The following is a 12,919-nucleotide window of genomic DNA, read 5'->3' on the forward strand; positions in this document are numbered from 1 at the left end:
AAACGAGAGAGAAAGCAATGAAGAATTAGAGATTATATTTTACTTTCTCAATTTTTTTTTTAACAATGGAGAGGATCCATTCCTATTTTATTATCTTAAGATTCCTAAACTTTATAAAAACAAGACATATAGATCTTTCTGTCATATTTTCTAGAACCTATTTATTCAAGTGAAAACCATGAAATTGATTAAGATAGAGATTTATATATCTTATTTTTCTAAAGTTTAGGATCTCAATGAGGGCCAAAAACGTTTAATGCAAAATTTTTTAAAGACCTGTTTAACTATATATTTTTAATTTATAGCATAGTTATCAAATTCGGACTAAACCGATCGGTTCGACCAAAAAATCGAACTTTAAACAAGTCTGAGTTAACATTCTAATCAGACAAGCAAACAAACTAATCAAACTCAGAAAATCCGATCAAATTCGTTATAAACCAAAAATAAAACCAGACCGATTGATTCACTGATGTTAGCACGCGCATCACTCAAATTTCAAAAAATTGGAGGATATGCTGCTAGGCTGGGTTCGAATTTGAGACCTGCAAGGCAACCACTAGACCAAGTTTACTCTTTATAATGTTTGGTGTCTTTTTATAAATATATTATTAACTATTAAACATATCATAATTAATAATTTGATGTATTAATTTTTAGTCATGCAAATTTAAGATATTTTTTATCTTTTTATTTTAATGAATAGTGTTTATATTAATTTAATTTATTTTTTTATTTTATATTTACTCTTTTTTAAATTAATTATTTTTTAATTATATATAACTATTAAAATAAATATTAAACTTTGTTAAATATCTATAAATATTAAAAGAACATAAGCAAAAATTTTTTATTAATCATAACATATTTTTGTTATTGATAATTATATGACATTTATTAATATTAATATTTTTTAACATATATTTAAATAATGTAATAAATACTAATTAATTAATAAATTAAAAAATAAATTAATTTAATATAAAAAATTAAATTTTATACAATTATTTAATTATGATTGAATTAATTAATCTAATTAGTAATTTACTAGTTGAACTAGTACCCAATAATCCAATAATCTAACAAAATTAATTATAAATTCAATTTTAATAACTATAATTTATAGACTAATTTATTCAAAATATAAATTTTTAAAAATTTATTTGTCCTTTCGGCTCCCAAAAAAAAAAAATGCCAAATACACCCACTAGGCCACACTATCCATCCCCCACCCCTGAAGAAGAACCCAACCCTAAACCTTCTTCGAACGTTGCCAGCAGCCCCCATCCCTCTTCAAAGTCGTCGTCGAACTCTTCTCCTCCGGTACAGGGTACTGTCGTCATCCGGGGAAGCTCTACTCGGCCCTTCTCGCATCGTTCCTCCTCTCCTCGCCGTCGCACGAAGTTATGAGGTGAACTCGTGGCGTCGCCGTCGCGAAGGGTTCCTCCGCTCCTCGCGTGGGTCGTCGCTGCTTCTCCCCTCCTCGCCGTTTTTGGTTGTTGCCCCTTCTCTTCTCCTCTGATTTTAGGTAACTCTGTCTCACTCTCATCGCGAGCTCACTCTGCTTCACACTCTCCGAGCTCACTTTGTCATCGCCGTTCTTCTCTCGCCATCTCTCCGGTAAGCCAATGCTTCTTCAGTTTCATCTTTTTTCCAATTAATTTTTAAGATTCTGAACTGAGTTTGTGCTCAGAGTTTGGAATTGGATTATTTATTTAATTTGTTGGATGCTGATGTGATTCTAAATTCAATTTAATTTGGATTCTGAGTTTGGAATTGGGTTCAATTTGATTTAAATTTTAATGGTTTGTCTGAATGCAGAGGCATTTATCATTTAATTTATATGATTGATTTATTTTCTGGGAAAAATTAATTTTTTATGTAGGTTATTGTAGTTAGTAGCTTATAATACAAATTGGTTTGGTCTTAAGAATTGCGCATGTCCTTTTCCAACTTGGGAGATTGGCTATGGCCTTTCCCAGTCTTTTGAGTACTGAAATAAGTATTGGAAACAAGAAGTTTTGGTGTTAATGATTATGTTGTGACTTTGATTTATACCTTTTTGAAATTGAACCTGCTATTTTGTTAATTATGTGTTGGTATTTGGTATTTTATTGCATATTAGTGGTTGTAAATAGTTAGAATATGTTACTCTTTTGAATTAGTATAAAAAAACCCAAAAACCGAACCAAGCCAATTCAATTTTAATTGGTTTGGTTGGTTTTTAAAAAAAACCAAACCAAACCAAACTAAATATTTTATATATAATTAATTCGGATGAATTTTTTTTAAATACGAACCAAACCAAACCGCAAACTGAACACTCCTGCTAGTTAGTCTTCTCTACACTTTTTTTTTTTTTTTTTAATTTTTCAATAATTTTCTTCTGGTCCCTTTTTCAACTTTAGGGTCTTTTGAGATGTGACCGCTAAAAGAGGAAAATTAAATTCACCCTTCTCCAAACACTCCCATCATTTTGTAGGGTTTTTTGTTACTAGCCCCCAAATGTTGGTGCTTTGTCTTTTTCACTTTTAATTTTCCCCCTTTTCGGTAAATTGAAAAAACAAACAAAAATTGAATATTGTTTTCAATTTAGGGTATTTTGTTTTTTCTCAATTCAGAATTTTACATGCCAACTTTTCACTAGGGTTTTTTTTTTTTTTTTTTTTTTTTTTTTTTTTTTTTCACAGTGGGGGGTTTTGTGGAGGGTAAAAGGGGGTGTTTCAGAACCATCAATTTTCTCGTTGGATTCTCTTAGGTTTTGAACGGAGTGAGTGAAGTTCTCAGCTCCCTCCACTCCCCCGTTGGGAGAAAAACGGAGAGAGATTGAATTTGCATCGAACAGTGAAAAAGAACCTGTTTTTGGTGCAAAAGAAGATATTTTTGGAAGATGAAAGCTGAGAAACCAATCTGGGTTAGGCATGAGGGTATGCAAATTTTCTCCATTGATGTTCAACCAGGTGGCCTACGCTTCGCTACTGGCGGTGGTGACCACAAGGTATGTACTTTTCTTCTTCTCTAAGTCTTAATTGCTTTCTTTTTCTTTTTTTTCCTTGAATTTTTCCAAGGGTCTCAATTTACTGATATCAGTTTGAATTTTGGATTATGGAATTGCTTGGTATCTATGGATATTGCTTATCATTTGTTTATATGGATAAGTCGAATATTTTTGTTCCATTTTGTTTGATATTTTCACTGAACTCATTGGGAAAAAGAGAGTCTGTTTAGATAGTTGGCGCATGATTACTTGTTAGACAGGTACTCTGAGGCACAATTGGTTTCTTTTTTGTTTGAATTTTCGAATATTCCAACCCTTTGAGCCGTGTTTTTCATTTAGGTTCGCATATGGAATATGAAGTCTGTTTCTCTAGACTTGGCAAATGATGACTTCACTCAGAGGCTTCTTGCCACCCTGCGGGATCATTTTGGGTCTGTTAACTGTGTTAGGTGGGCTAGGCATGGGAGGTATGTTGCATCGGGGTCTGATGACCAGGTGATATTGATTCATGAGAGAAAACCTGGTTCAGGAACCACTGAATTCGGCAGCGGAGAGCCACCAGATATTGAAAACTGGAAAGTTGCGATGACTTTGAGAGGGCACACCGCAGATGTGGTAATGCAATCGCTTTTACTATTTCAACCTCTTTTGATTTACTAGAGAAGTATTCTATGTTTCAGTGAAATTAACTCATCATTATTTTATCATTACCTTGCTCCTCCAATGTCTTTACATTTTCAATGAGCATCTTTAACTTGGGATCTATTTATCCATGCTTAAAGTAGGTGGATCTCAATTGGTCACCTGATGACTCCACATTGGCTAGTGCGAGTTTGGACAATACTATCCATATATGGAATATGAGCAATGGCATTTGTACTGCTGTTCTAAGGGGCCACTCTAGCCTTGTTAAGGGGTTGCTTGGGATCCTATTGGATCTTTTATAGCAAGTCAATCTGATGATAAGACTGTCATTATTTGGCGAACTAGTGATTGGAGTCTTGCTCACAGGACAGATGGTCACTGGGCAAAATCAGTATGTATCTTTGTTCTGAAATCTCTTATAGCCAAATAATACTTTCTGTTTTCTAATTGAATTGCCTACTTTTCAGCTTGGATCAACCTTTTTTAGACGGCTTGGATGGTCTCCCTGTGGTCATTTTATCACCACTACTCATGGCTTCCAGAAGCCGAGGCATTCAGCGCCTGTCCTAGAGAGAGGGGAATGGTCTGCAACATTTGACTTCTTAGGACACAATGCCCCAGTTATTGTGGTGAAATTTAACCATTCAATGTTCAGAAGAAATTTTTCCGATGCTCTAGAAGGGAAGTCTGTACCTGTTGGGTGGGCCAATGGTGCTTCCAAGATAGGAAGCAAAGAGGCACAACCATATAATGTTATTGCCATTGGAAGTCAAGATCGAACTATAACAGTGTGGACGACTGCAAGTCCTCGTCCTCTCTTTGTGGCTAAGCATTTCTTCACACAAAGTGTTGTGGATTTATCTTGGTATGCTTGTTATCTATGGCTTCATTGTGTATTTATGCGTGTGCATGGACTAGTTTAGTTCTTCCATCTTGCTAAGTGATACCTATTATTAATTGTTTCCCATTTTAAACAGGAGCCCTGATGGATATTCACTTTTTGCGTGTTCCTTGGATGGAACTGTGGCCAAGTATAATTTCGAGGTGAATGAACTTGGTCAGAGGCTAAATGATGCTGAATTAGATGAGTTGAAGAAGAATCGCTATGGTGATGTCAGAGGGCGTCAAGGAAACTTAGCGGAAAGTCCAGCACAATTATTGCTAGAAGCAGCTTCTGCCAAGCAAACACCTAGCAAAAAAGTGGTTTCTGATATCCAACCAAACGAAATAATCGCAAAACCTCATGTCAATGTCACCATTGCTACAAAGACAGTTGAGCCGCAAGTTGGTGATAGTAAGAAGAATGGAGGTCCTGTTGGTGATGGGTCAACCAAAGTTATGAACTCTGTCCGGATTTCTAGCCCAGTTAAACAAAGAGAATATCGAAGACCTGATGGTCGAAAAAGAATTATTCCAGAAGCAGTTGGAATCCCTGCTCAGCAGGAAATCATGTCTTCTGCAGTTCAGTCCCAGGCACTTGATTTTCCCCTCCTGGTTTCTGATAACAGAAAGGGTACTAATGGGGTTTTACCCAATGATGACGGCATAAGAGGTAGTACCTTCAGTGGAGCACTTGGCCGAAATTCAGATTTGAAAGAACGTTCTGGGGTTACTGCTAGGGCCACAATATCTGAGAGCCTAGTGATTGAGAAGGTCCCAGCTACTACTGGAAGGGAAGGAATCATCAATGTTGAGCAGTTGGGAAATTCAGCAACTTCTAGTTCCTCGACTGCTTCTGGTGCAAGTCTTTCCATCAGGGTATTTGATAAGAAAGGTGGAGACGATACTTCACCTATTTGTTTGGAAGCACACCCAAGAGAACATGCCGTGAATGACATTGTAGGGGTGGGAAGTACGTCCACAATGAGAGAAACAGAAATCTCTTGCACAAAGGGGACTCAAGTACTGTGGTCTGATAGGATATCCGGAAAAGTCACTGTCCTAGCTGGAAATGCAAATTTTTGGGCAGTTGGGTGTGAAGATGGATGCCTGCAGGTAAACATGATTTTATTTGTTATTTAGAATTTTCCATACCCATAGATGTGTTCAGCTGTATTGTGTATCGTGTTGTATCCATCTTCTGTAGAATGTCACACTGACTATTCTATATTAATTGATGCCTATGCTACCAAAAAAAAGATATACACAAAGTGTGGGAGACGAGCAATACCTGCGATGATGATGGGATCTGCAGCAACATTCATAGACTGTGATGAGTGCTGGAAATTGTTGCTGGTGACAAGGAAAGGGTCCCTTTACTTATGGGATTTATTTAACCGAACCTGTCTTCTTAATGACTCGCTGGCATCTCTTGTTGCTTTGGGACCTAGTTCCTCTGCCAAAGATGCAGGTACCATAACTTGCCTGCATATGTTTAATATATGAGATGCTTGGTTTCTTACTATTATATTAGTGCTAATTGTTCAACTTATGCAAAGACAAGCATAAGTTTCCGACAATTTTTTCATATTCTTCTGCTATAATTTTTTCTTTTCCAGGAACAATCAAAGTTATATCTTCAAAACTATCAAAATCCGGTTCTCCTCTCGTTGTTTTGGCCACTCGCCATGCTTTTCTATTTGACATGAGTCTCAAGTGTTGGTTAAGGGTTGCAGATGACTGCTTCCCTGCATCAAATTTCGCCAGCTCTTGGAGTTTAGGTTCAATTCATAGTGGTGAGCTGGCATCCTTGCAGGTTGATGTTAGAAAATATTTGGCCCGGAAACCAGGCTGGACTAGGTATGTATTTATTGATTTCTGTATTTGGTACTGCATCCTCCCCTCCCCCACCCCCTCCCCCGGTGCACAAAAAAAAAAAAAATTGAAGATGCTATTGAGTACTTTTACGACATTGATTTATCGTACTTTAGGACATGTAAAAAGCATTAACCGAGTAATGAAAACAAAGCAGACTTCTTCTCTAGGGTGTTTGATTCATGCTTGTAAATTACTTTTCCATGTGTACGATAGTATCGAGTTCTAGTGAAACACTTTCTAAACATGAACATTTTTCATGCAGATTGACAGATGACGGAGTGCAGACACGTGCTCATTTGGAAGCTCAACTGGCTTCTTCTTTGGCTTTGGGATCTCCGAATGAATATCGCCAGTGTTTATTATCCTATGTTCGCTTTCTTGCAAGGTATTCTTATACACTCCATTTACTTGATGTAAACCAAATGCGATTTGGAACATTCTCATTCTTGCATATATGGGCCATGAGGTGCTCTATGCAATGACACTACCTGAAGACTAAACCAAGGTTATAAAATGATTTCAGAGAAGCAGATGAATCTCGATTACGAGAAGTCTGCGAGAGTTTCCTTGGACCTCCAACAGGGATGGCTGAAGAAACATTATCAGATTCAAAAAGCTTAGCATGGGATCCTCTTGTGCTTGTAAGTCTAATCTATTTATTTACTTTTTCAGGCAGGGGGAAAAATAGTTGAGAGATAGAATTGTGAATGCTTGCTATGATTACTATTTTATTTTGTTCCTCCTGTTTGTTTTTCTCTCATAAAATGAAGCTATATGGTGAATGAATCAGCTTAAGTGAGTTTGATTGTTAATGAATTTTGTTTATCATCATCTTGAAATCTTCCATTTGGATATTTGCAGGGACTGAAGAAACACAAACTTCTTAAGGAGGATATCCTTCCATCAATGGCTTCAAACAGGAAAGTCCAGAGACTGCTTAATGAATTTATGGACCTTTTATCGGAATACGAGATTGCCGACACCAATCAAGAGGTGTTACTCAAGACAGCGTTGCCAAAAGCCGATCAAATTGAGAGTTGTTCGTTAACAACAGATAAAGTCAATAATGCTCTGCAAAAATCAGATACGAACCCTCGTGAATGTCAAGCCATAGATTGCAACAAGGACAGTCCCCAGGTAGCAAAAGATCCAACGGATTCCACTCCTTCCCTTGGAAATGAAGAAAATCCAGATGCATGTGGAGCTGATGAAGTTGTCCCAGATTCCCAGCCGATGGAAGACGGTTCTTGACTTGGACATAGATAGTGCATGCAATTGGAGGAAGCCTTTCACCATGTAGTGTATCAACTACTTGGTATGTTTTCTAACATGGCCTGAATGAATGAATGTTTAATCCACACCCTTCTGCATTTTCCAAGCAAATCTATTACATTACACCTTTTTCCATTTTGGCCAATAGGAATCAATTTCTATTGATGCTCAAATTATGTCTAATTTGTACACTATAAGAGCTTTCATCTAAAGCTAGCTGATCCATCTTCACTAACTGGAGTACAACAGTTCTTCTAAAGATAGCAAAGATATTTAGTTTCTATTTTGCTTTATACAATTTCAAGTGCTGGCAAAATTAGAGCTGGTCAATGTTGTAAATCTGAACCATGGTGTTAGTTTTGTCTAACAACTATGGTAAACTCCATCTCTGTATAATATGTGACCGCTGATGGTGTTTTTTATTTATTTATTAATTTTTTTTATGGAAGCAATTATTATATACTTTAATAAACGGTGCTCACTATTATTTTAGTGTTATTTTTTTTCAGAGGAATGTATATGACTATATGTACAAGTTTAACACTTCACATTTTGAAATCCTCAATAAAAAAGGTACAATAGCATAGACATACAAAGTATATGGTGAAGTAGTTTATATATTCAAATAACAGTAACAGGAAAAAGTATTTATAAAATATGAGCAACTTTATAAATAAATTTGAAATCTTAAGAGCCTCTTTTTATGCATTTCTTGTTGCCGTGGAATTGTTGTGTATTCTGCAATATCTATCTTATCCTTCAGCTTTCTTTTATTTATATTAAAAAATATTACATATATATTAAAAATTAATTATTGAATCAGTTATAATATATTTATGTATAAATACATATTTACTATAAATATAATACATAATAGAGCGTAATAAAGTTTTTTATTTATGTAGTTAATCTCATGGCGGGATAAGATTTTTTGTTGTTTTATTGTTATTTAATTTATTTATTATATATATTTTATATTTTAATTTTATATTGATGACTGATTTGGTAACTAAATTTTAGTGTAGTTGATTAATATTTTGTAAAAATGAGTTGTTCGTGGTGGAAATCTAATCATAAGATGCAAAGCAGCAATTTTGGTGTCCAATTTGGTTAATGTCAAATAAAATCTAAATAAAGTTCACAAAATTGATTATGCTATTCTATCACTATCACGAATTTGACCGTGGAAAAGCACAAAGGAGGAAGAGATGAGACATCATACATAAGATGAGAGGAGTATCACCATAATTTAATGTTTGTTCAGAAGGTGATTCTTTAATTTCCCTGCTTCAATTAGCTTCTAAAATTGAGATTATTCAAATGAAGTATTGAGAGAGGAAATGAATTTAAATTATCTAACTGTAAAATAGGAGAATTTTAATACAGTAAAATTCTTTATAAAATGCATTAGATTAGACATTCCATTATTCCTTCAAGAATATGAAATTTCTCACAACACAAGTGACTCGGTGTCACTTGTTAATCAGTGTTTCAAATTTCAATTGTAACGTTAGAAATAGAAAACCATTACAATGTCCTTTTCTTTATTGCTCTGAAAAGGAGGAGCGCACACGGTTTTGCATAACGGTATCTCCGAACATAATAACGAAGAATATTGCTCTTTTCTATGCAAAAGAAAAGGCCAAAAAGAAATGAAATAATGGTACCCTTCTATCAAACCCTTTTACACGTGTATACACATAGGTGTGTATGTGTACGGTAACCAGGGTTAACACTTATCTCTTTCTTTCGTCAAAACAGTATATTATACGGAGTATGAAGTAGAATGCTACGTATACTTATACTAGGCGGCTACACGCGTTTGTCTTGTTCCACAAACAAACCATTTTTCTCTCTCTTTCTTTCTCTCCTTGTGTTTTTTCACATTTTTCCGAGTCAATGTTAAGAAATAAGAACCCTTTACCTGTTCTTTGTTTTCTCTGCAATCTTGAATTGAAAACTCTTCATTTGGCTCAATTAACAGAACCCCATTACGCCATTTCTTCTTCCTGGTGCTAAAGCTAGGAACTTTCTTCTGCTTCTGCTTCTGGGGGTGGTAAGAAAGATATTACTTTTCTGTTCTTTCTGCCCTTTCTTTCCTCTGTTGAGTTATGCCGTTGATTATTCTGATCTATTTGTGATTTGATCCGAATAAGAAGTTTCTTAGAGATTGAATTTGATTGATCTTTGGCTTTCAAGGGAGGGAAAGATGTGGAATTAGGGGAATTAGGGTTTCATTTCCCCCTTTTTCGTATGCTTTTTTCCAATCAAAAGATTCTATCTTTCTGTGCATATTTTGGTTCAATTTGAGCTTGTTTGGTCATTTGTGTCTGGTGTGTGTCATCATCACACCTTAGGTAGCTCTAATTGCACAGAAATTATGGCTGACTTGTGAAAATTGTTAGGAAGTTAGGGTTTCAGGCTTTCTAGGTCAGAGACTCTGTCAACCTTAATTGGTTTTCAAATTTTCCGTTTGATAATCCTTTGTAACTGAAAATGTCATCTTCCGGTGTTACCATTCTTAGCCCTGTGCCAAGGGAGTCACTGTTTACTCCAAATGGGTTCACTCCACTGCACTTGTCTATGGACCAAGAGTCCATATTCATATACCTTTCCTTCTCGGGGTCTGTGACCCCGATGCGCGTGCTGCCCTGCGATACCATCGAGTCGGTAAAACTCAAAATCCAAAGGAATGAAGGTCTTCCTTCATTGAAAAACAAGCAGAGATTAGTTTGTGGCGGTCGAGAGCTTGCGCGGAGCAATTCGCTCCTCAAGGACTATGGGATTACAGAAGGGAATGTCTTGCATTTGGTGATCCGGCTCTCGGATTTGCAGACCATCAATGTGAAAACTTCTTGTGGCAAGGAGTTCACTTTTCAGGTGGAAAGATGCAGGGATGTTGGGTATGTCAAGCAAGAGATTGCGAAGAGGGAGAAACAGCTCGCTGATCCTGAACAGCAAGAAGTAGTGTGTAATGGGGAGCCGCTTCAGGATGAGAAGATTATAGATGAGATATGCAGCAAACATAATGATGCGATGATACATCTTTTTGTTAGGTTGAAGTATGCAGAAGTTAGTACAGGACTCGACGAGTTGTCTGTTGTTGCGACGGAGTTGAATGATGCAAAACATTTCGACGCTGATGAGGATGGTTATAGGAGGAAATACGATGCTGGTAAAGAAGATGCAGGAAAGGAGCATGAACCAAATGAGAAAACTGTGCCAAGGACTCTTGGTACAAATGATCTTTTGGAGCCGATCATTGTTAACCCTAAAGTGGAGCTGGATTCTGAGGTTTGGAATATGATAAACTCTACATATGATGGATTAGATCATGGAAATAGTCCAATTAGATCTGCAGAGGGCACAGGAGGAGCTTATTTCATGCTTGATTCGACAGGGCACAAGTATGTAGCTGTTTTTAAGCCTATTGATGAAGAGCCAATGGCTGAGAATAACCCTAGAGGTTTACCTTTGTCATTAGATGGTGAAGGCTTAAAGAAGGGTACTAGAGTTGGCCAAGGAGCGTTCAGGGAGGTTGCAGCTTACATTTTGGACCATCCGATAACAGGGCACAGGTCGTTATTTGGCGATGCAAAGGGCTTCGCTGGGGTTCCGCCTACTGCTTTGGTTAAGTGCTTGCATGAAGGATTTAACCATCCGGGTGACGTGACTACTAAGATTGGCTCCTTGCAAATGTTCATTGAGAATAATGGAAGCTGTGAGGATATGGGCCCCGGTGCTTTCCCTGTGAAGGAAGTGCATAAGATTTCCGTGTTGGACATGAGGCTGGCTAATGTTGATAGGCATGCCGGGAATATTTTGATCGGCAAGGATGCTGAAAATGGCCAAGCTGTTCTCATTCCAATTGATCATGGATACTGCTTGCCCACAAGTGTAAGCACCATTCCAATTGTTGTTGATTTATTCATATTTGATTAAAGCTATGCACTTGATGATATAGGGTAAGATAATGTTTTATTCTTATTCATAACCAATAATAACTTGAGTCTTCTTTTCCTTGTTCCAACAGTTTGAGGATTGCACCTTTGAATGGTTGTATTGGCCGCAAGCTCGCCAGCCATACTCGCCGGAGGTTATTGACTATATAAACTCACTGGATGCTGAAGAAGACATTGCCCTTTTGAAGTTCCATGGATGGGATCTTCCAGTTGAATGCGCCCGTGTTCTTCGAATCTCAACCATGCTTCTGAAGAAAGGAGTTGAGAGAGGAATGACCCCATTTGCCATTGGAAACTTGATGTGTAGAGAATCCTTGAACAAGGAATCAGTGATTGAAGGGATTGTGCAAGAAGCACTGGATTCTGTTCTTCCTGGCACAAGTGAAGCCACATATCTTGAAGCTGTTGCATCCATCATGGACAAGCACCTTGATGAGATATGCACTTCAATTTCTTAACTAAAGTAGAAATTCGGTATATTAATTTCTATGTACATGTATTCTCTAGTACATACATAACTAATAGCTCCAATGATTGTTGTTTCATTCTATCATAGTAGTTTCCAATATTTCACAAATTTCTTTCATCAAGTTGTTCATTTGTTTACCCTCTTTAACTTCTGAGTTCCTTTGAAGGAATATTTTTACCTTTTTATGACTAGAGACGGTCTTGGTTTCAAAGTTCTTGGGTTTTTTTAGTGGCATGCTTGTGGTTCTTGCAAATTTAGGGTTTTATTTAAGTGCAGACTCTAAAAAGAGTTCTAATTTGTGATGGATTAGTCTTTGATTTGTCAGTTGCCAGTTTGCAATAGGGTATTGAATTAAAAAAAATGAATTTACAAGAGGGTGGGGGAAAATGTGTTAATGTTTGAGCTAAAATCTTATGGAGGACATGTCCAGTTTTGTGTGAGACAAATCCCATGGGGAATAATATAGGAAATAAGTATATATAGGATAATAAGTTTTTTTTTTTTCATTTGTTCCACTCATTTCAGGTATATTTATTTAAATAAAAAACCCAAATTTAGGCTCTAAGATTTTAATATGGATAATAATCTCTGCCACCCAAGAAGAATATGATTAAATGATAAAAACAATAGCTAATTTAATATGCAAAATTTCTCTTCTTGAGATATTAACCTTTACTATTACATCAATAGTATAGTATATAATTATATATATATATATATATATATATATATATATATATATATATATATATATATATATATATATATATATATATATATATATATATTTGTGCTGCTTGAATAAAATATATAGTT

The 12,919-nt window shown here is 36.1% G+C and overlaps 2 protein-coding genes across 2 annotated transcripts; both read left to right on the forward strand.

Annotated features, from left to right (window-relative positions):
* Positions 1–1,226: 1,226 nt before the first annotated feature.
* Positions 1,227–8,144, forward strand: LOC112708058 (protein HIRA-like). Its single transcript, XM_025760179.3, is given in 12 exon segments — positions 1,227–1,620; positions 2,691–2,998; positions 3,338–3,613; positions 3,784–3,916; positions 3,919–4,034; positions 4,111–4,508; positions 4,621–5,638; positions 5,783–5,993; positions 6,142–6,382; positions 6,663–6,785; positions 6,924–7,041; positions 7,262–8,144. Coding segments are annotated over 11 exon segments (3,132 nt in total). The 5' UTR covers positions 1,227–1,620; positions 2,691–2,890; the 3' UTR covers positions 7,652–8,144.
* A 1,155-nt stretch (positions 8,145–9,299) lies between these two features.
* LOC112708059 (phosphatidylinositol 4-kinase gamma 4) lies at positions 9,300–12,314 on the forward strand. Its single transcript, XM_025760180.3, has 2 exons — positions 9,300–11,569; positions 11,706–12,314. Exons 1-2 carry the CDS (start codon positions 10,169–10,171, stop codon positions 12,090–12,092), a joined length of 1,788 nt encoding a protein of 595 aa, XP_025615965.1. The 5' UTR covers positions 9,300–10,168; the 3' UTR covers positions 12,093–12,314.
* The last annotated feature ends 605 nt before the right edge of the window (positions 12,315–12,919 follow it).

Source organism: Arachis hypogaea, chromosome 8 (genome assembly GCF_003086295.3).
Source record: "Arachis hypogaea cultivar Tifrunner chromosome 8, arahy.Tifrunner.gnm2.J5K5, whole genome shotgun sequence".
Lineage (NCBI taxonomy): Eukaryota > Viridiplantae > Streptophyta > Magnoliopsida > Fabales > Fabaceae > Arachis > Arachis hypogaea.

Coding starts and splice junctions, on each gene's coding strand:
- LOC112708059 (XM_025760180.3), top strand. CDS start 10,169: ATGTCATCTTCCGGTGTTACCATTCTTAGCCCTGTGCCAAGGGAGTCA. Junction 11,570..11,705: donor GATACTGCTTGCCCACAAGT/GTAAGCACCATT, acceptor TTGTTCCAACAG/TTTGAGGATTGCACCTTTGA.